The 25,324-nt window shown below is 26.3% G+C and overlaps 1 protein-coding gene and 1 long non-coding RNA gene across 2 annotated transcripts; one reads left to right on the forward strand and one right to left on the reverse strand.

Moving 5' to 3' along the window:
- Positions 1-395: 395 nt before the first annotated feature.
- LOC107165664 (inactive hydroxysteroid dehydrogenase-like protein 1) lies at positions 396-23,677 on the reverse strand. The gene is made up of 6 exons (XM_089217352.1): positions 23,267-23,677; positions 14,318-14,440; positions 10,444-10,554; positions 10,076-10,296; positions 3,663-3,890; positions 396-608 (listed from the first exon to the last, which is right to left on the reverse strand). Exons 1-6 carry the CDS (start codon positions 23,310-23,312, stop codon positions 498-500), a joined length of 840 nt encoding a protein of 279 aa, XP_089073478.1. The 5' UTR covers positions 23,313-23,677; the 3' UTR covers positions 396-497.
- LOC149061988 (uncharacterized) lies at positions 22,439-23,346 on the forward strand. The gene is made up of 3 exons (XR_016189739.1): positions 22,439-22,614; positions 23,125-23,160; positions 23,215-23,346. It is a non-coding gene; the product is annotated as an uncharacterized LOC149061988 (long non-coding RNA).
- Positions 23,678-25,324: the final 1,647 nt, after the last annotated feature.

A 25,324-nucleotide genomic window follows, 5' to 3' on the forward strand; every position in this document is an offset into this window, starting at 1 on the left:
GAAGTTAAGCTGAATTTTCACCACATAAAAAGGAGAATTTTGTCTGTGCAATAGGTATCGTTTTTATTTTTTCGATATCAATTATGCAAAAAAATTCTTATTGTTTTATAATACATCAATTTTGTGTTTTTTAAGCATGAATAACTTTTTGTAGTTCGGATATCGAAAAAATAAAAACGATATTGCACAGACAAAATTCTCTTCTTTATGTGGCGAAAATTTCGTTTCTTAGTTATAACTGTAGCTTTTTCGGTTCCTTCCCGCGCGAAACAGTTTTTGCAATGTTACGCACTTGTAAGGCGGAAACAACACTTGCGGGTGTAGCGTCCTCTTAATACACAGGTGGTACGACAGTTGATACAAGTTAGGTATATTAAAATATTATGTAAGACATATTATTAATAATAAACTTTATTCATAAACAAATGTTATAATGTAACTTTTACGCTTTTATTAATGACAAATTTGTAACATAGGTTCAAACAGTTTAAAAACATTTATTCTACTTTTAAACCTTTTTTAGAAAAATAGTCGCTTCTAAAGGAATGCGTCATAAATTCTCCAACCAATGTTCTTATCCATACTGGTGGCAGTCTCATAAAGAAATGCTGAAAAATACAATACAATGAAAAATGTCTCAATTTTGATATTAACATAATAAAGAATTATTATATATTAACATGTATAGTGTATACAGTATACACTATACAAATAATGAACAAAATAAATTTAACAATCTGCTAAAATTTCTTATTAATCTTTACATTATTTTCTGAGATTATTTTAACTGATATCATAATTTTCAAAAAGTTCAACCAAAATTATGCTAAGTAGGTATGAAAACTGTGAAACATTTCAAAATATGTGGGTATATTATATTTAACTATTTTTAAATAGTAAATTAAATGTTAAATGTTTTATTTTAAAAGATCAAATAAGTTCTACAGTTTATATAATCGATTGATTTTTGCGCCAGATAATAGGACGCCACCAACTCGCATAACAATTGACTTATTAATTCTAGGTCGATGAATGTGAAGAAAATAATATTATAGTGTCCATATTATATACATATAGCGGTATAAACCGCTAACCAGTATAAAAAGGCAGTAATTTTTATTAACAAATAACTATGTACCTAACTAATTTTTTTACCTACCTAATTAGGTACTTCACTTTTGATAGTTAAAATAAGTGTTTTTTGTCATCGATGAATTCGTTACCTTTATATACAGTCAACTCTCGGTAACTCGAAATGAATAATTAAAATTCTCTTTAAAATATCAATAACACTTAATATTTAAGTAATCTATTTAACTCGAAATTTTACAAGTTTTCGATACCTCGAATTTTCTTATCCAAATTTTTTTTTTTTTTTTTTTTTATTAACTTAAATAATTATAAAACGTTCCTAGCCTATGGCTATCTACATCTATAGTTAAATGAACATAATTTTTTTTTTTTTTTTTGGCTATTTTAAAATGATAATTAAATATAAATAAAATATTAGTAATTGAACAAATTTACACAGGTAGACAGATGAGAGAACTAAACTAAGTATAAGGTAATTACATGATTACTAACTAATACAAATTATATAAACATAACCGTATACAGGTAAAGACTGGAGGTTGAGTTTAACTAATTAGGTCGTGGGGGCGGCCGCGTTTTAGACGTCGTTGAAGTGGTGGATGGATATGAAGATTGTAGTGAAGCGAGCCTGTTGAGTTGAGTAAAGAGTTATGGAAATTTCTTGATAAGGCGCGTATGAGGTCTGCAGTTTTAGCAATTTGGAGGTCTTTATGTATATTATCATTTCGAATGAACCACGGAGCATTTGTAATAATTCTTAACACTTTGTTTTGAAAAATTTGGATTTTTTTTAAGTGTATAGCTGAACAGTTTCCCCAGATTGGGCATGCATAAGTAATTATTGGTAGTAGTAATTGCTTATATATTAGTATTGAACATTTTTTTTGTATTACTGATTTTTTGTTTATTATTGGAAATAGCATTGATAGACGTTGGTATGCTAGTTGTAGTTTTGATGATATGTGAGGCCCCCAGGTCAGCCTCTTATCGAGAGTGACTCCCAGGTATTTGACTGACGGTTTCCAAGGTATGGGCTCGTTGTCGAATTTTAGAGGTAGTGGAGTAGAGTAACGACGGAGGCTGAAAATAATTGCCGTGCTTTTTGATGCGTTTATTTGTATCTTCCAGTTTTTACACCATGCTGTTAATATATTTAAGTGGCTTTGTAAGTTATGAATTATAGCTTCTATATTACGGGATTCACTATAAATGGTCGTATCATCAGCGAAAAGGGCAATGTTGGTACGTGGTGACTGTGGAATATCGGATATGTAAATGTTAAATAAGATAGGGGCCAGCTTAGAGCCTTGAGGTACACCTGCTGTAATAGGCTGAAGATCAGAGAAGTTATCATTTATTTTTACTGAAAATTGTCTGTTTGAAAGAAAGGATTTAATAATTTAAAATAAGTATTTTGGTGTGTTTATACTTTTTAGTTTGAACATAAGACCTGCGTGCCATACTTTGTCGAAAGCCTTTGAGATATCAACAAATACGGCACCAGTATGACATTGCTTTTCAAAGGAAGTGCTTATATGCTCCGTTATACGTAATAGTTGTTGAACTGTTGAATGGTTCGATCTAAACCCAAATTGAAATTTAGGAATAGTGTCTGTGCTATTTATAAAATCTTGTAACCTAGTGTGAATAACCTTTTCAAATATTTTGGATAAGGTGGTTAAAAGACTTATTGGTCTATAGCTGTCCGGATTTGATTTATCCTTACCAGGTTTTTTGATAAGTATGACTGTTGCTATCCAAATTTAGTAGTTTAGTACTAAAAATAGTTTATCTGCAAGGCGATTATTTTTTGATTATGACATGTTTTGTAAAACCCGATCATTATACGATCATAAACTATTTTACATCAGGTTTTAGATCTTTGACTGAAAATATGAACCTTCTGATGATAATAACGATGAATGGGATCAATTGACGGAGAAAATAAATCTTAATGAAACATTCACATCATACCTACGTCAATTTCGATGAAAACTTGGATATTTGTGGAGAATGGACTAAGAACGATATTATCTCAGATAAATTGGCGAAGATAACGAAGACGAATTTGAAGACCAACAATGAACAAATACAATCCGCTATCACAAATAAAGAAGCGACACTTGCATAAGAAACATTATTTAAATATAATTAAAGTCAATGAAGGCATGGAAGATTTATTTAAATCACTAGGTGTTTTAGAAAATAGAATTGAAAACAATGTATCAAATAGACAAAAACAATAAACTTTACACCTATTCTTTAAAAATGATAACGTGTAAGTAGGAATGTAAGAAAATATTTTTTTAATGTTTTTTTATGTAAAAATTATTTAAAAATAAAAATATACTTTTCAAAAGTTGTTGATAACTCGATTTTTTTTCCCCCTTAAACTTCGAGTTACCGAGAATTATAAATTGTATAAATTGAACAATATATGCTCAATAATAATGGTATATCCTTGGTTGAATTAAAATAATTTCAACTAAAAATTAATCTACGAAATTTCGATGCTATATGTATATATATATATATATATCTATATTTATATACATATATGAAATATATACCTGTATACCATGGGCCCAATAACCGGTCGAGTGGTTTACTACACCCAGCGTGTTCACAGCATTCGTGGCGTACGTCTTTGCATCGGGTACGAATAGAGTCGTCTCTTGTAATCTGTAGCTGAAAGCATTCATTTTTGTGTTGACAAATAACGGGAAAAGATGTTGTACTGTTATATTGTCTTCTTCGTACTCGATGCGAAGTGCTTCTGTAAAGCTTTTTATGTATGACTGAAAAAATAAATAAACGAATAAATAGAGCGTTTGTTCAAATTATAGTCACACTGGCACACTCGCTGTGCTATCTCCGTCTCATAAAGTCATAAGTGCGTAACATAACAAATCTTACGCTAATCTGTTCCCGTTTAGTACCGTTAGTTTAAAATTTAGAGTAGATTGACCTCTTATACAAATTTAAGGTAACATTATCATCTAGGTTTACACATAGGCTTTATATCATATTTTAATTTGAAAGCAAGTTATGAATATTTTAAGATTTACAAACAATTTACAATTTAAAAAATACTCATACATCGTTAATTAAAATATAATAAGAAGCCTATGTGAAAATCTAGATAATAATGTTACTTTTAATTTGTGTAAGAGGTCAATCCTCTATAAATTTTAAACTAACGGAGCTAAAAAGGAATTTTGGAAGTTCTAAATTTATGTAGTACACTGAACAATTGTATCAGACGACAATCGTCAATCATGTCATATCTTATCAGCTTTGACTACAATATTGTGGATATAATAATTGGAAATGTCAGATAGAAGTATTATAAAATATAAATTGTTTGATCACTTCAGTTTCGTTTTGAGTCTTATACGCACGTATAATGGCAGCTCAATTTATTGAATCGGAATGTGGAAATAAATTGTTAGTATTAAATTATTTTAAATTTTCGAAAGTAAATAATAGACCTTTGGCTTCTGGTTTAACAAAATGGCGATGTATAATTAAAACTTGTAAAGCTTTTGTGAAAACCTTTGGTAAAACAACTATGAACATCGCTGAACAAAATGTTGATCATAGCCATAGTGAAGGAATATGCTGAATAAAGTTCAGAATATGCTGAATAATATACAGGTCACGACCAATCGAGATGAAAATTTTTTACTTAGCAATGACAAAGAAAATGGTATCATAATTTTTGGGTGCAAAACAAATCTAAGAATGAATTGCAGAATGGATTTACATGGATGGTACATTTGAATATAGTTCTAAACTTTTTTTACAGCTATTTACTATACATGGCTATTTTAATGGCCATTATATACAGTCTGTTTTTTGTTTATGAAAAACAAAAACTCAAAATATATATTTCCAATGTTTTAAATTAATAGTTGATCTTTGTATTCACGATAATTACTTATTTGAGCCAAAGTAGGTTGTCATTGACTTCGAAAAAGCTATACACAACGCATGTAAATCCATCTGGCCAAATATTCAAATTTATGGTAGTCGCTTTCATTTATTACAATCGTCGTATAAGTATGTTCAAACAGTAGGATTAAGTGTAGAATATAAAATCGAAGACTCGAGTATTAGAAATTGGATACCTAATTAAATGTTTCGGATTAGTGTTTTTAGAGCCCGAGTTAGTTTTTGATTACTTTGAAGTATTTTTATTGAGTTCCAAGCTAATTAAGACCATAGATTAACACAATTTTCATATTATTTATTAAATAATTATATACGTAATGACGCATCTTTTCCTCCAAATATATGGGCAGCTGCTACAGCAGATTTGAATAGAACGACTAATGCCTGTGAATCATTTCATTCCTATTTCAATAAAAGTTTAAATTCTAACCATCCTCATATTTTTATATTTTTAGACAAACAAAGCAAATTCAATTAGAAAATTATATAAAAATAAATTGTATGAGCCACAAAAATATAGAAATTCAAAACCAAAAAAAAAAATATATATATTTATACATGCAAAATATAATTGAAAAATATAAAAATAATGAAATATTTATAGATCAATATGTAGAAAATGTGGCTCTTTATTTTTGGGATTTCTACAAAAAACTAATATGAAAGGAATTTGATAATATGCTAATTGATTATGATTATATTTTGACTCTTTTATTACTATAAATATCACTATTCTTACTATTATATTTTTATTTTTTATATGTACCAAGTACCTACATGACATGTTGTGATTATTGATTATGATTATATTTTGACACTTTTTTATTATTATAAATGTTACTATTTTTACTGTTATATTTTTATTTATATATGTACGAGTACATGGCATGTTGTAATTATTGATTATGAATATATTTTGACTCTTTTTTATTATTATAAATATTACCATTTTTACTATTATATTTTTATTTTCGGACGGAATTTACATGCGCCCAAAATGTATTATGTTACGCACTTGTAAGACGGAAATAATACATGCGGGAGTAGCATCTTCTTAAATTGAAAATTTACAAATTATTTAGTTAAAATATCCTAGACTGATAAACAGTCTTCGATCATAATCATTTTTCGTATAAAATGATATTAAATCATTGAATTCAAATTTAATACCATCCATCACAGTGACTAACTTGTAACCTATTATACAATAGAGCGACATCCACTTACCCGACTTTTACATTGAAGTAATTTGAAATTGTGATAATTTTTTATTTGTACTTCACTAAAATATTTAAATGAAATAAAAAATAAATGTTAGTGAAATTTCACTCTTCCCAAGAGCTTAGCTGATAACAGTTACAAAATGTGCTAATAATATATTAAGCTAAATACCTATTAATTTTTTTTGTCTAATCGGTATAATCAATATATAAACCCATTCATAACATAATTTGTTTTGTAACATTTCGTGTCTTAAAAAAAAAAAAGGCGAGTAAGTTGTGGATGTCACTCTGCTGTACAGTATAGGTTACAAGTGGGTTACTGTAATGGATGGAATTAAATTTGAATCCAATGATATTATATCATTGTATACAAAAAACGATTCTGAGCGAAGACGGTTTATCAGTCTAGGATATATTATAGATTATTAAAAATTTTCAAATCTTAGATTTAAAAAGAACATTTTTTTATGAATTTCTAGTTTGAAATAATTTCAGAATTTTCGTGATTTTCGTGATTTTAACATATGTTGTTAAAATTCAAACTTTGAATGCTTGTAAAAAAAAATTGTGACTATGCATTTCTTTTATTTTTCGATTGCTATTGTAAAAATATGATAGAAGCCATGTATTTAAATTTTTAAATCTTAGATATAAAAGGAAAATTTTTTATGAATTTCTAGCATAAAATAATTTATGAATTTTCGTGATTTTTACGTATGTTGTCAAAATTCAAACTTTGAATCCTTGTAAAAAAAAATTGTGTCTATGAATTAATTTTATTTATCAACTGCTATTGTTAAAATGTGTTAGAAGCCTTGTATTAAATTTTCAAGCTTTTCTACCGATCAAATAAATTTTTCTCGTTATTTATTGAAAAAACACCAAAAAAGTTGAAAAATTAAAATGTCAGTAAACACCTCAAAACAAACAAATCTAAATATTTTTAAAATTTTATCAAATATAGAAAATACCTATATAAACATTCAGTCAAAATTTTAAGTATCTGCGGTCATTTGTTTTAGAGTTACGCCAAAATAAGGAAATCGCTAAAAGTGAAAATCCAATGTTGTAAAAATTTAAATTTCAAATGCTCATAAAAATTTAATTTGAATTTCCGGTGGACTTTTTATTTGTGATAAAGATTGAAAAACTTGTAAGGAATCTTGTATTAAATGTTTAAATCTTAGATTTAAAAAGAAAAGTTTTTATGAATTTCTAGCTTAAAATAATTTGTGAATTTTCGTGATTTTTACGTATTTTGTCAAAATTCAAACTTTGAATGCTTATAAAAAAGAATTGTGACTATGCATTTCTTTTATTTTTCAACTGCTATTGTAACAATATGTTAAGAGCCTAGTATTAAATTTTCAAGCTTTTCTGCCTAACAAATAAATTTTTATCAATATTAATTTTAAAAAGCGGGTAAGTCGTGGATGTCGCTCTGCTGTACAGTAGGTTACTGCAATGGATGGAATTAAATTTGAATGCAATGATAGGTATTATTGTATACGAAAAACGATTCTGAACGGAGATGATTTGTGAGTCTAGGATATATTATATTTAAATATTGTCATATATTCAATTTTGAAACAAATATTTTATTTTTCAATTAAGACCATTTTGCATATGGCATTGTTAATCAATTAGTGTAGTTATCATGTAGATATCATAATTCATAATACCTTATATTATCATAGATATACGAATACCTGGTTTGATGATAAATCGTTATCATAACGCGATTTCATAAAAATTTAAAACTCAAACGCTCAAAACATTTTTCCTATAATGACGCTTCAAATTTTCTCTATAGCTATTTGAAGCAAAACTTATGGAAAACTTGGTGTTAAATTTTATAACCTTAGATATAAATACAAACAATATTATGAATTTTGAACTACAAAATAATTTGCAAATATTCATGGTTTTGACAAATTTTTGTCAATATTTGAAATTCAAATGTTAATAAAAATTTAATTTGAATTTCCGGTGGACATTTTTTTTGTGATAAAGATTGAAAAATTTGTAAGGAATCTTGTATTAAATTTTCAAATCTTAGATTTAAAAAGAAAATTTTTTATGAATTTCGATCTAAGATAATTTGAAAATTGCCGTAATTTTTACGTATTAAGTCAATATTTGAACTTCAAATGCTAATAAAAAAAAATTGTGCCTATGTATTCTTACAATTTTTTAATCACTATAAGAATAACTTATGAGGAACTTTGAATTAAATTATGATAGCGCCAAAAAATTTTATCGACACATAAAAAAAAAATTTTCAGACAAATTGAAAATTTCAGTCGTCTATAAATATCTCAAAAAGAGTCAAAATATTTTGAAAATTAAATCATGTAAAGAAATTGCCTATCTAAATAACTGATAAAATTGTCAAGTAACTACGACTTATACTTTTTGAATAATAACAAATGTTTAAAATCGTTTGAGGATAAATCGTTATCGTTACGCTATTTCGTAAAAATTTTAAATTCAAACGCACTTAAAATTTTTCCTATAATGATGCTTCGAGTTTTCTCTATAGCTACTTAAAGGAAAACTTAGTGTTGTATTTTTAATCCTTAGTTATAAACGTAAAAAATTTTATGATTTTTCAACTTCAAAATTACTTGCAAATTTTCGCGTTTTCGTAAAATTTTGAGCTATAAACGCTTATTAAAAAAAATCGTGACTTACGATTTTTAATTTTTTTTAGCTACAATAAGAACAATTCGTAAGGAACCGTTTATTAAATTTTCAAGTTTTTTTGGTCATCCAACATTTTTTTACCGACACTTCAAAAAAAAATTTCAGTGGTCTATAAATAACTCAAAAAAAGTCGAAAATTTTAGAAAATTAAACTGTATATAGATATCACTAACATTAACATTTGGTGAAATTTCAAGTATTTACAGTGATTAGTTTTTGAATTACAACCATATAAAAATATCGATTTGGTCGAAAACTGGTTTTGCGTAAAAATTTTCGTTTTTCTGTTATTTTTTTTTTTTGTTTTTCTCGAGTTTTTTGAAAACTGTTGCAAAATGTTTACTTTTGACCTCTATAATGCATCAAGGATCTTCAATTTTACATCGGAAACCACCCCCAAAGTTTGAAATCGAAGCATTATTTCGACTAGTTATGCTGTACACAGACACAAAAAAAAAAAAAAAAAAAAACACATCATTGTAAAATCAATACATTCATCACTTCGTTCAGAATCTAAAAAACTAATAATGATCGAAAATTTCAAATGTCTATGAATAGTAAAGTTCAACTTAAGTCGAAATTTTTTGAAAATTGCATGGTGGATAGAATATAGGTACTTATTTAAACATTCGGTGAAAATTGCATGTATCTATGGTCATTTGTTTTAAATCCAGAATCGATTTTCTCGAAAAATGAGTGTGCGTAAAATTTCCCGTTTTTCCTTTAATTTTTAGTTTGTTTTTCTCGATTATTTAGAAAAGTATTAATAATTTTTCACTTATGACCCCCCAAAGTACTACTTTTACTACTTTGATACTAGATTCACTTTCTGATCGAACGAGGTACTGAAGTCAAGACACAAAAAAAAAAAAAAAAAAACACACACATCATGGTAAAATCAATACATTCATCGCTCCGCTCAGAATCTAAAATGTAAATAATTTTAAAATCATGTCAACCCTTGTAAATGTGATAGTCATTATTCTACAATCCTTGAGGCTTGAATGACTTTTCAATTAATTATAGAGTGTTGTAAAGTTACCCAGTGGTAGTACTAAGTATTAAAATAAAACTGGAGGAGAAAAATCTTGACTGCTTACCTTGGTTGCTGCGTAAACAGCCAACAGGGGCATCGGCTGTAATTCTGCACTGGACGACACGTTCACGATGGCACCTCGTTTCCGCTTTTGCATGCCTGGCAAAACGAGTTTTGTCATGTGTGTCGTAGCACCAACGTTAACGTTCACCAAGTCCCATACGGTGGATTCTGGTACTTCGGTCATGTACATTGGATACAAGTATTGCATACCGACGTTGTTTACTGATATACAATTCATTTAAATAAATAGCGAATATTAAAAATTATTTTAATATCTACGTCATAAAAAAACTATAGTTGCATCTAGCATATTTTGAAATTAATAGGTGTATAGTCTAATTCTAATATATGTAAATAAACGTCACAAACTTAGTATTCCGATTTCAATGTCATCTAATTCTTTGCTGATATGATCAAACACGATCTGCCCTTTACTAAAATCAGCTTGTATAACCTTCACTTCGACGTTAAACTCTTGTTCTGGAAAACATTAGTAGATACTTCTCATAAAAGATTGTATTTTCGTTTTTCCAAGGTTTAAATTTACATACACTATTACTTAGGCTTTTAAATATTTTAACTTTAATATTTCATTATTAATTGTAATCATTAATTGTAGATTTATTAATCTGCACGTTAAATAATTTTTTACATGAAAAATGTATTAAATTACGTATATCTAATATACAAAATGTTGTTCTTTAGTTGAATTATCAGTGTTTAAACAAGTATGAACTTTTATTAATATATTCAAATAATATTAATAACGAATATACTGTTAAGTTGTTAAATTCTTTATGATCAATATGTGTATATTATTGAGACTATGTAAGTACATAGAATATTGTGTGTCGTGCCATAAAACTGGATGAATAGAAACAAAATTAGAAAAATTATTATTTCGACGTCCCGATAGTCGAATATTTATGTTATCAATATAAAACCTTCATTAAATTGAATACACATTTGTAAATTCGATATGCACTAAACGATACGTTTATTTATACCTCCACACACGTAAAACTGTTAACAATAATCATGTAATATTTCTAATAAATAAAAAAGTCACCGTTTATAGCGTAATAATTTTTGAATCGTTTAGTTTCAAATTTTATTTGTTTATGAATGTTGTCAGAATTCAAAATTGTAAATAAAATAATTTTAAATTCATTATAATATTTTTTATAGTGCATTTAAAATTTCACTAATGACATTTTATTACAAGATATTATTTTTATTTTGTTTTCTTTCGGGTAGGTATTATTATGAATGGTAAATGTTGTATACAAAAAAAAAAAATGTATGATAAGTAGTAAAACATAAGTACAATTTTTTAAATATCAAAATTTGTTTCTATTCAGCATTTCGGTTGTTAAAATATGAAAAAGTCATAAACATTTCTATTGACACGACAGCTGTTAGCTATGCTAATATAGACATTTGGTGAAATTTTAAAGTATTTAAGTTACAACCATATAAAAAATCGATTTTTTTAAAACTGTTGGGAAATCCTTATTTTTTTAGGGTATAAAAATACCAGCCCTACTTATTATTTATTATAATAATAATAAATATATATTTATATATAAGTATATATAAAAAGGGCTGTCAATTTGTAGGAAAGTGCATTTTTTTTCGCTGATTGTGAAACGTAGCTTTGTACATAATTTGAATTATGTATAATGAATCGATTATGACACTTTTATTTTGCATATTTTTTGACGTTTTTAAGTGCATTTAAGTCACAGCTTATATATATTAGCCATAATTTTGGTTTTAAAATTAAAAAATGAGATTTTCAGAGAAATTTAGTAAATTTACCTATTCATTTTATTTTACCTTTAAGTAACAGTTGTAACTTCTTGTTGAACCATTTCTATTATAATTTTAAACGTATTTTTACTTATAAGGAATCTGGCAAAAAGTCTTAATCGTTCAATTTATTTAAATGGTCTATTCTTGTTGACAATAAGTATGGTCTTCGAAGTCTATTGAAGTATTGGTTTATATAACCCAAAAACGAACTAACCTAACGAAATTGAGTTTCGTCATCAGTATTATTGTCACTACTGCTGCTGCTTAAATAAGCCATCTAAGTTTTATATTTAAAGTACACTTTTTGTAATGTGACAATATCAAAAGTGGTAGGTAGGTACCTACTGTAACAAGATAAGTTCGGTATTTTTTAAATTAAGTAGTGCTTAGGTAGATACATTTGAATAATTACCAATTATAAAGATTCATCAACGATATAATCTGATAAATGATTATATTGTACCTATTCTCTAGTTAAACTCTTTAACTGAGCAAATATCTCGGATTAATTAATTTTCGGTTAAAGTCCAGTTAAAATATTAATCGAGTGATGAAAAAATCACATTTCTAATTTAACTGGAGATTGATGTTAACTAAAGATTAAATTATTTTAAATGAAGATTGATAAATGACCCTAAATTATTTGTTATTAACTAACATGATTAACTTATAACGTATCATGATACAGACATTTTTCAAAATACGAGCAATAGCTTAAAAACATATTCATGATTTATACATTTACTTTTATTTGTTTCTTGAAAATTTACAATCTGTACTTAATATTTTATAATTACTTATATAATGATATGGTAAAAAATAATTTATAAAAGAAAAAAAATGGTATTGAGTAGCGTGAAAGAGAACTTACATTCGAATCTCATTTTACAATGAATTAAGGTAAAATGTATGAATAATAAAGTATATTTTTAGATTAAGAAGATTTCTGCACCATATATGTGTTTGAGATGTCTTCTGGGGTTGGGTTTAGGGTTGGAAAATATCGAGTAGAGGCCTACGTTGTTATTTTCATTTTTTATATTTCATTTTAAGCAACTTAAGAGAAGCTAACTCCTTTAACCTGTACAGACCTAAGTCTGCACATATAGCATATACGTATGTAGGCACATTAAGCTATGAGTGATAGACAGTAAATGGGTGCCAACAATAATGGTTTAAATATACAATTTTAAATTTAAATTTAGGTATCAAATAAAAAATATTAACTTTTTTTAACGTTTCATATTTCATTAAACTTTTTAATAGTATATTATAAATTTTATGAAAGATAATAGGTATATGTATATTTAATTATAATTTTATATATAAATTTCGTGACACAGTGTTTGTCCAGTATAAACTTCGAAACTTACTGAACTGATCTTTTTTACATTGTGTGTATGTTGGTTCAATTTGTGAACAAGAAAGTTGTAGGATTTTCTAGAAAGATACACAATGTTGGAGATAGGGAGTAACATCGTATTCATCAGTATCATTCAATATTCATTGAAGTGTAAGTGTTGTGAAGTTTCTATCGAGGACCTTGAACCATTTAACTGAAATAAGTACAAAGTTTTATTTCTTATCCAGCACTTTTGGAATTAGAAGTTCACGGTTTTTGCTAGCCCCCATTTTCCCATATGCTTATCAGCGTCCCGTACGAAATTTTATTAATTTTATAAGATAATAGCTGTTCTGACTCGGTGATGCCCACGTTTCTTAGTTTGTTTTTTCAAATTTTCGTTGGCCGTGTATTAGTGTAATTATGTATGAGAAAATACATTTATTTTTTATTTGTAGTTTATTAGTTGTTTCGGAGATCATAGCGTATAGTAAACTATTGAGTATGTCAAATTTATATTTTATTATATATTTATATAATGTCACTAAAAAAGATAAAATTGTTTTTACCGATCTAATAACCCACGGGATTAAGAATAGAACATAGTCTGCAATGAATAAGTAAATTACAAAGTCAACCTGGGTATTAAACGACGAATTAAACAAACATTTTGAATCATATAGAATCGGTATTTTTAACGGGCAACGATGTGCACGCAGATCAGCTAATATAAATATAAATTTAAGTATTTTTAAGCATTTCGGTCACTAACTACCTACTTTTTCAAGTAATTGATATACCTATAAACGACTCTAGCTCAATATTCAAGTCAATGTTAGTATATTCATATCAACATACCTACACCTCACCATATTAACGCTTAACTAGAACAAATTTATGAATAAATATATTGTTTATACAAATTGAATACGCATGTGCATACACATACCAGTTGGTACTTAATAATATTTTGTTTTAAATAAGATTTTTTTGCTGATCACGTTTTTATTGTCTAATTTATTATTCTATATATTCAATCAATTTATATATATATATATATATTTATATTGTATATCCATATCTTACTTATTTCTGTAGCGACCTTATTCAATTTCTCAATCGTCCTACTAATTAATACGATGTTAAGACCTCTCTTGGCTAATTCCTTGGCGTATTCTTTACCAATGCCATCTGTAGAACCGGTGACCACTGCAAAAATGTTGGCAAACATAACATTATTATATTATGTGTAAGATATCTCATATACTTATCAATAGTAAAATTGTGTGATATGAGTACGCGCGTCGGAAGTAAAACTTCTTATTACTCAGTTTTATCAAGGGAAACAGATAGGTAAGTGGCTCTACCGTAGGTATTGAGTGAATCATTGTAGTAGTGTAATGGATGGATTAAATTTTGATAAAATGATGTATTATTCACAAAAAAAAAAAAAACGATTCTGTGTAGAAATGGTCAGTCAGCTTATGATGCTTATATGTTGAGTATATCTCAACTCTCAAGAACAGTATTAGGCATAGATAATCAAATAATTATCTAGATAAGATAATAGATATTTATTAATATAATCATCTAGATGAGATAATAGATTAATTTAAATAAAATCATCTAAAAAATAGATAATTTCAAGAAAAAATTATCTAGGTAATACTTAGATAATTTATAAAAATAAAGCTAACTTTAGCTAATAGCTGATTATATATAGAAAAATATACTATAAATTTACATTGATATTTTATTTATTTTATGTCATATAAACAGATTGGTAGTTTGTAATGTTTGATTCATTTGGTTACATATTTAAAAAAAAAAAAACATTTAATTTATATAAATATTAAAATATGATATTACACTTATGTGTAATATTAGTAAATTATTGTGGTCATTAATATAATATTATAAGTAATAACTAATAAGTATAACCTAACCTATTCTTTAGTTTATCTTAAGCATAGTAATTGTTAAAAAGTGTTGTCTTTTAGACGATTTCTTCGAGGTGTCGGTATTTGACTGCCTGCACTAAATAATCTCTCAACTGGGACTGAGGAAGGTAAAGTCATATTGTAATTGAAAAACACTTGTTTCACAATAGGATACTCATTCAATATATGCAGAATTTTTGTTTCTTTTTTGTAATGTCTAAAAAAGTTAGTGCTTGAACATTTGCTGATAAACTGCATCTACTGTAGATATCAGTATCAGACAATTGAGACAGCTGTTCTACAGAAAATGGTGATATTGTGGTATTAGTATACCCACTGTGATAGTGGTGATAGATAACAACTTTACTAGTTGTTAATTGTTATAAGTTTTGTTGAATAAGTTTAAAAAAAAATAACAGACAATTCAGTAAATAATTATCTAGATAATTGAAAAAAGACCGTTTTATTATCTAGATAAGATAATAGATAAATCATTTAAAAATTACCTAGATGAGATAAAATATACAAAAATTGTATCTAGATAATTTAATCTATATAATGCCCAACACTGATCATTGCTCAAGATACGCTTATTGAAATTTGCTATTAAAATAACTTATCTAACCATCAATATTATAGTAGGTTTATTTAATTTTCAAAAACCTTGCATATTTGATTATATTTTTTAAAACAAAAATTTATTGTTTTAATACTCGTAGTTTATATTACTATCGTATTATATATTATTATTATTAACTTTTCATTCAACAGAAACTATAGATTCGTGGTAAAAATAGGTGATGTATAATAAATTAATCTAAATATTTTAAAATGTTCCTACGAATAATGTTTTACAAAACATATACTACTCAATAACTAAAATCATTTTTTCGCTTAAATATTTAAATTTGTCGACATTTTATTAGAAAAAAAACAGTGTACGTAATAGGTAAATATGATTTTTTAGATTTTTGAATAAAACATTAACTAATTAACCTTGTTTAACATTTTCAATCCTCAACTATAAAAATTGAACACCCTACAAATTGTTGTGTTTTTGATGAATTTTGTCGAAATTTATAAATGCTTATAAAAAAATCATATTAATATCTTTATATTTTAACTTCCTGATGCTTCTATTTAACAATATAATTATTATAATGACACCTGTAATATATGACCACCATTTTTATGGATTATTTTTTCGGATTTTTAGTGAACGATTTTTTAGACAAACGAGAGAAATGTGAGTTGAGAATTTAATTACTAGCCTTCATGATGGTTGGAGTGGGCTAGGTGGTAAATAAAAACTAGCTTGAATTTGAGGTTGATCACATGTTTTTAAATTAACTAAGTCCAGTAATGTAGTTACATAGGTACCAAAGTATTGATTTGTAAAATGTTCAACCAACATTACAAGTTAATGATAGTTTTGTTTTTAGAACCACATTTTATATAAGTTTATAAATCTAGTCTATTATAACTTACATACAATCAATTTTTAACTCTTATTACTACTTTTGTGTACGACTTTTGTAATATAGATTGTTTAAGTAGAAATATATTTTGACTATAGCTAGATAATAGATACATTGATTTTTACACTTCATTTTTACTTCTAGTTATTATATATCATAAGTCATAACTGCCGTGTTTAAATGATAAAATCTTTACAATAACGGTAGTAATAACTTTTTTAAATAAAAAATGGGTTAAACTACAATTTAACTTTCCAAATGTAATTACGAGTAAAAAATGTACTCAACCATTCAACGATGTATTTTTTCATAAAGTTGATTACCCAAGACCCAACCATCTTTATAACATTTTTTCGTTTAAATTGGCATTTATTATCTGTTACAATTAAATGATCTCAACGAGAAACAACTAAGACTACGATGCGTGATGTGGTAGAAATGAATTCAAAACGGAAATACTATATCGTCATGAAGGTACCTACATAACAATATTTTTTATACGTTCGAATTTTAACGAAATTCTTCAAAATTAAGAAAATTTTCAAATTATTTTGTTTTTAAAAATCCTAAAAATGTTTTATATTTATATTTGTGATTTAAAAACATATAATACTCGGTTCCACAAAGTTGTGTTATGTTGTAATAACTACTGCGAAAAAGTTGGGTATAATTACAAAAATCATTTTTATGAGTTAATGAAGTTAATATTTTGCCTAAATTGGATATCCACGCATAAAATAACGATTTCGTATCAAATTCTTATTTTAATGTAATTCAAAAACGAATAACCGTAGATATATACATTTTTATCAAATATTTATACTATTTTTTTTCCATGCAATTTAAAGTCGTATAAATATCTTGAATTTTCGAGCTGTTATACTTATAGACATTTTTAGATTTTTTTTCAACGGGTAAAAAAAGCTAAAAAAATTTAAAACAAGGTTCCTCATAAGTTTTATCGTAGCTATTTAAAAGTATTAAAGACACATAGTCACAATTTTATTTTACAAGCATTTGATGTTTAAAATCGAAATATTTAATGTTTATAGCTAAGGATTGAAATTTAATCCATGATTTCTCATAATGAATTATTTGTGATACTTATTTTATAGACATTTTAAGTTAAAATTTCGATGAATGTAGATATTTAAACGAAGAATAACGATTTAAGTTATTTCAAAAATATACGTTCATTTTAAATCCAAAAATAATAAAATAAGTCATTCTGTTCTGTTGTGATTTAATATTATTTCCTGTGTTGATTACGAACCGTTAAGGTCAGTGGGTTACATACGGCACATATTGCGTACAATAGGTAGTGCATGTTAGTCACAACTCACAAGAAAGTGAATTTGTGGTGTCACTTTCCATTTCCATCAAAATATCTATATCTATATACATATTATATACTATACATTCACAATGTAGACTATAGATATACCGATTTGTACATAATAAACATAATATATCTTACATGAAAACATTATATAATATAAATACATATATACAGGGTGATTTATTACATTCATTTTCAGTAAAAAAAATTTAAAAACGTTTTTTTCATATAATATATGTATGAGAAGTTTGATAATATATATGTTCAAGTTATTTTTTATGGTCTGAATTTTGTTTTTCATAATAAGAAGCAGAATATTTTTCTAAAAACTTTAATGCAAAGAATTTATAAAAAAAAGACTATGCAATATTTATCCAAATCTAATTTTATTTTTACGTATAGTAGTATAACCTAATCAGTACGGCGATTAGTTGATTGAGATATAGATCGCATAAACTGTAAAAGTTCAGTTTTAAAGCCACAATTATAAAATTCTTCTATACTTCTATAAACTTTGATAGTCGGGTAAAATGTCCAAGTTCTGAAATATTCATTTTTACCTAATCGTAAAAAGTCTTCACGTTTCGCACTTTTTTTTAATATCTAAGCGTACAAGTGACCTAAAACCAATATTATTTATGTCGTTCAAATAAATGAAATTATTTTTACCTCCATGAATGATAGGTATGGTATGGACTTTAATCCACATGGGATTAAATTTTACTTATTTTATTGATTTTACATTATTATATTACAATATTAAAGTTTTAATAAATATTATTCTTGTCATATGGAGAATACATGCGCAATTATGTAATTCTGTCAATACATTATCTACTGTTATATCGCTGATGGCATAAAAAAATCTTGTAAAAAAATATTTTTTTACATGGTATAAGACATATACAATACACATTATATAATTATAGATACATGCTAACACGTTTGCGCTTATTCTATACAAGTGTACCTACAATTATAACGCAATTCGTGGTAAATCATGGTAAATTGTTTTTTCTTCCTGAGTATCTGGTTTTTAATATTATTGTTGCACTTAACTTAACTATTAACTAGTTGCTTATACGTAATAATACACGATAAAATAAATAATTTAATTCGTATAATAAAAATCGAGCTAAAAATGTAAAACAAATTAATTATGCTATATAGTATTATATGAATATAATTTTAAATTGGAATATTACTCACGTAACATGTTATTGATCAGAACCTTATTTAAATAATTTAAAATATTATTCAGTTTAAAATACGCTAAATATATTTTTATATTATAATTGATATTATATCTTCATAGAATATTTTTATGGGGATATTTTGATTTTTCTTTCATATTTTGACGTTGAACCTAGTATAATAGGTGCAGATAATTTGACATAATAACGGATAATGTCGATCAGGAAGTTACGGATTCGAATAATATACATGATATATACAGTGTGTTTTCAACAATAATATTTTTTAATTCATAAAAGACTATTACTCATAAAATTATAGTTTGAAATACATATTATATATTTTGGTTTAATTTAGAATTTAAAAAACATTTTTGTTCTCGAGCTATAATATTTATGTAAATATATGTACGGTATACCGTATACAAAGTGGCGTTGTGAAATGAATTATTTTATCTACTAAACTGTTTATTTTTAACATGCTTCAGTAAGTACATAACATATTTTATACAAGTACCTACATCAACATGTTTACAAAAGTATCCTATTTTAGATTATGAAATTACAAGTTGCCATTCAAAATAATAAAAAATAAATATTCACTGTTTATTGAATCATTCGGTATAGTAAGTATGAAGAAGAATGATTATAGGTACTAGGTATATTATACACTATTATAGCGCAACGTCGTCGGCTCATGTAATTTAATTGACTTTCACGGAACCGTGTAGATTATATAATGGAAAATAATAATCATCTAACGCCTTTCTAAAACAAATCAATAAAAAACAACTCTTGGCCAAACATATGCTATATTCTTATATTGCACTAACTGATGATGCGTATGGTTTTCATATTAACATCACTAAAATGTTATGATATATTAAATAAACGTTTATAAATTTTAATATAGTATTCTCCGACCTCTAAGTTCACAGTTTTATATATTACATAAATACAGAATCATCGAGAATTATTATTGTAAGGTTAATAGGTACCTATATTATTATTATTATATATTACGAGTATTACTTGCTATATGAAACTGACTGTAATGCGCAGGATAAACAATAATAATGAAGGTAAATGAGGATAAATTTACAATTACATTTGAATTATTATTGGCTAAAACATACTATTATGTTTCGTCAAATCAATAGCATGTAATATAATTAGTTGACATGCATTGCCAGTGATTTCCTTAAAAAAAAATTATGTTTTATTCATTGACTAGTAGATAGCAGTACAACAAATTACCATGTTATGTTTGAGTTTTAAAAATTAAATTAAAATATTGTTGATATCCGATAAGACTATACGTTTTATTATTGAATCAGAGTGAATGATTTAGTGCGGATAATTATTATAATTTATTACTATTTTTAATATTTACATACCTAGTACCTAACTATGCAATACTTGTCCATAGCATGCGTAGCATTTGATTTTTACAACATTATACCTATGTTGTCAGTTAATGCCTAAACATTTACCAATAAGTTGAGCTAGCTCAGTATGTATTGAATGTTTAAATTAAATAACCAATTACTAGGGAAATGAAGTTATTGTATTAAAAACTCAATTAATTAATTACATTATTACATTGAAGAAACCAGTTTAATTATTAACCATTATTCATCAGGGATTCATTGATTAATAAAATAAAATATCGCAATACAAAAAAGATTAAGAAAAAATATAGCTTACATTATTGCATTGCATGACAATACATTTTTAAGTTTTCGAAGTCAAATGAGTGTCTGTTATCGTTCTACAAATTATTGTTTCGAGAGAAAATTATTTCTACATCAGTGGTTGTAATTGGTGTATATTTGAAATAAGTTAAAGATAGGTAGTCGAATATTATATATATATCGGAATAAATCAACTATCAAATATCAATGTGTAATTTAAAAAGTACTTAAATAAAGTCAGTGCAACCTCTTTAACAAAATTGTGAAATTAAATAACAGCTCGAGAATTTTATATAAATTTTTAAACCAATAAAAATTAAATTAAAATCTTGTCTCTTTGGAATAGTAAAAAACAACGAGTAAGTAGATACGTTATACGGATACAAGATACAACTGTCCACAACAAGCATTAAGTATGAAATAAACATACATAAATAAAATTAAGTTCCAGATTAGTTTACAATATTTTACACTCATATTGTTATTGTAAATCTTGTTTCTTCCAGGCACTTTAAACGTGAATATTGAAAAGTTCAGATATAAACAAAATTCAAATATTGAGACTAGCTCGAGACACACGCTGCAGTCGTCTATGAATTTGAACATGAAATAAAATCGCACTCACGCATGTTTCAACATAAACAAGTTTCTAGAACAAGTGTAATAAAATTTTACTTACTGTTTAAGCTTGTTCGGCTGTTATATTATGTACCACTTATATTTATTATAATTTACAAGGAAACTAATTATCAATAAGGAATGATGAAAGTGTTGGAATTCAACCACATAGGTACCTTGTTTTTTTGTATTTGAGTTTTTATATATACACATGTACCTAATATCAGACCCTATTTATATGTGCACCGCGACATACAATGTGCATTACGATTTGAAAGTGTGTGTTGTGCACTACGGTCTACAAAACAAAAATTACGTAATATGCCAACTACTAAAAAATATGAGTATTTCCTGAATTTTATTGTTTGATTTCGTTGCATTGTTAAATTATTAGACTTATATGTAATACATCACTTTTTCTTAAATAGTAGTGTGTAACATTTTCGTTTAAAGCAGTAAAATGAAGTGTGCAGTCCGAAATTTTACAAATAATAGGGCCTGCCTCAAAGAGGTATCTATGGTTGTAGTAAAATAATAAATGATAATAATACCCTAATATGAACTTATTTTTCATTTCGGTATAGTTATAAGATACTACATTAAAAATCCTACAAGAATCTATATTTTATTTATTAAATTTAAAACACAAATAAACTTTGTTTTGTATTAATGTGACACAGTGCACTCGTCAAAATATAATTTCTGTAGTAAGAGCACAAATGATTTCGAAGTCGAATGTAAGTTATTTGCATGAAATTTAAATAGTTTTAAAACACTTCATTATTAGACACGTGAAAAAACATAATTATACGTAAAATAGTTTACCGAATGACCTAGAGTGTAAACGAAATGTTAAATTATTCATCACTATACGAATACTTCCTCTTTAGAATATATTACAATTTATAGGAATAGATAAGTAAATAATACAGTAGTATAGTTGAAGCTCAATAAATACTATATTATTTTATTGTTATTTTTATATTAAATTGAATTATACAAACTAAATTAAGAAATTAACACAAAAAAAGTACGAAACAGAATAATATTAAAAATAATATTAAAAAAATATTAAAAGATAAAATATCAATTGGCATAAAGAAAATTTATGAATTTTCAATGTAAGTTTTACTATAATTTCGTTTTTAATTTTAAGTTAACAAAATATCGATATGTTTTTAAGTCTTTAATTTTATTTTAGAAAATGTCGGTCTTAAGATCGCTTAAATCAAATGTTCAATAATAATACAAAAAATAAAGTAGTACCTACCTACGTTAATTTTTATATTTAACCACACAGTAGAAATGTATACCTAACCGTTAATATTCAAATTTCAAAATTATGAAACTAATGAATAACAAATCTTATTTCTAATATATATCTAATGTATCTCGAACATCAGCCATCAAGAATTATTTTATAGTAAAATTATGTAAAATTAACCATAGGTGGTACTAACTATATAGGTAGGTAAAAACATTTTTAAAATATTTAATAAACTATTTTTATATATGTACATCAATAATAATAGGAATTGGTCGATCTTAGAACTTAAATAAATAGTTTGTTCCTGTATTTACGTTCAAATATATTTTTCTAAAAAAATTGTTTTTTTCTGAACGCCAAGTAGGTACGTGAAAATTATTGTGGAATCATCACGCTAAAAGTAAATCTAAAATGTATTAAAAACTTGGGCTTTTTAATAAGTAAAATTTTGCAGAACCTACTCGCGCACCAAAAGTATATTACGGTTCATCATCATCTCGACTGACCTGCCCATTTGCCGTACTTGACACTCAGCGGAGTCCGGTCAGGCATCACCAGCGGCAGCAGGTGTGCCACAAATCCCTTTGCAATCTCGAGCAGCACGTCGCATATCAGCAGCAACGCAGCCAAGAACCCGATGATGGCGAACCCAAGTACAATGGGTCCGATCAACGGGTCCTCCGAGTCGAACACCGCTGTGAATAAGGACGCCGTTTTTGATGATTTATTGGACGGGGTTTAAAAAAACATAAAATAATAGTCACACACGAAGTCAAACAACGTCCACGATGGAGGCCAGTGAAAAAGCTAGAAAAAATTGAACGTAATGTATAATTGAGAAAGTACAAGCGTTTCACCTAACGATCGTGCCGGCGGTTCAGAGCGTTTTAAACGACGGCGGTCGTAGTGCCTTGTGCGGCTTTACGTATTATTATTTATTTGAATCCGGTTCGGGTAAACGACACCGGCGTTGGCGGTGGCATAAAATGTTATTAATATTACATTATCGTGTTATTGTATTCGTATCGTCGTAGTGGTAGAGATGTCGGTATTGCCTATGCTTAACTGTTGAGTAGCCTGGTAAACTAGGTCACAATAAAAAATATTAGGTATCACGTACAAAAATAATAAATATTTTGTATAATATTGTTGCTAATATTACTGATATTAAAACATTAAAAAGATTTTGACGGCCTGTCGTCTTGTCTACTAAATATTTTACGATTTTGTCTAATTTAAATTAAAATTCGATCAAATATTTATAAATATTATAGGTGGTTTAACGCAAGTTTTTTTTTTAACAATTGGAAGGAAAAACTTATAAGAAACCTCGTATTTGTTCAAACCCTATTGGTTTAAAATATAATAATAATAAAGGGGGCACCGGCTGTACCGTACATAACGAATATTTATTTGGCACTTTTGAAATTATCACTAAGGATGTTTCCTTGTATTGATAGACGTAAATCTAAAAGAGAAAAAAAATATAAGAGGAAATATAATAAAAATTATTAATAGTAAGGTATAGGTACATATTATGTAGTTATTAAAAAAAAAATAAAAATAAAAACATGATAATAATAATAGCGTACATATTAATTATTTGTATAGTATAATATAAATATTATGGGTAGGAGAAAAATAAAGATAATTATAATATAATAATATAATTGGTAATTGCATAGTTAATCTATATTTCTTGAGATGTTTTTTATAATGCTATTAATAAATAAATAAAGTAATATATTTTACAATTAATAGAAAGGCGAAAACATTATTATATTATATGCAATATGCAATATTTATTTATACATATTACATGCTAATAAATGTTTAACTACCTACATATTATAATAGTATTTATTTCTATCATATTATATTATTGTTATAAACTTTTGAGTTGATATCATTTTATCGCTGTCCGAATAAATCCTTGAAATTAATCTAAATATTTTTTAAATATCTTTACGTAGGTATAGTTAAATATACGTATGGGTTTTAAATCCCTAAGAAAATTGTTTTTGAATCACGATATAAATATATCAGTACCTAACTTAACATCGGTATTTTTCGTTTAAACTTATAATTTCTTCAAAGTCTTAACTAAAAATGTTAATAAAAACAAACTATGTTGATAGATTAAAAACATTATAAATTTTTAACTAGGTACAAAATAATTTGCAAATGTTCAAAATTTTGAATTTTAAATGCTGGTAAAAAAATTAAATTGTAAAAATGTATTTTAAATATATTTTAAATGGTATTATAACAATTCACAAATTTTCAAGCTTTCAGTACAACAAAAAATATATTAATGACCTAGGTATATTAAAAAGAAATAAAACTAAATTAAGTTAAAATATTATTATATATAATAAAAAATTAGCTTGACAGACTTAAAATATTTTAAAAATTGTTATATAGATATTTAAATTGTATCTATACGTACGATTTGTTGTTGAGTTGCACATTTAAAAACCCAAAATCAATTTCGGTGAAAATTGGTTTTAAGAAAGAATCCCGGTTTTGCTAAATTGTTTTTCCTTTACTCTTTTTAGAACTAT

This window comes from Diuraphis noxia, unplaced genomic scaffold, assembly GCF_037042655.1.
Source record: "Diuraphis noxia isolate RWA-SAM2 unplaced genomic scaffold, SU_Dnox_SAM2 contig0001, whole genome shotgun sequence".
Lineage (NCBI taxonomy): Eukaryota > Metazoa > Arthropoda > Insecta > Hemiptera > Aphididae > Diuraphis > Diuraphis noxia.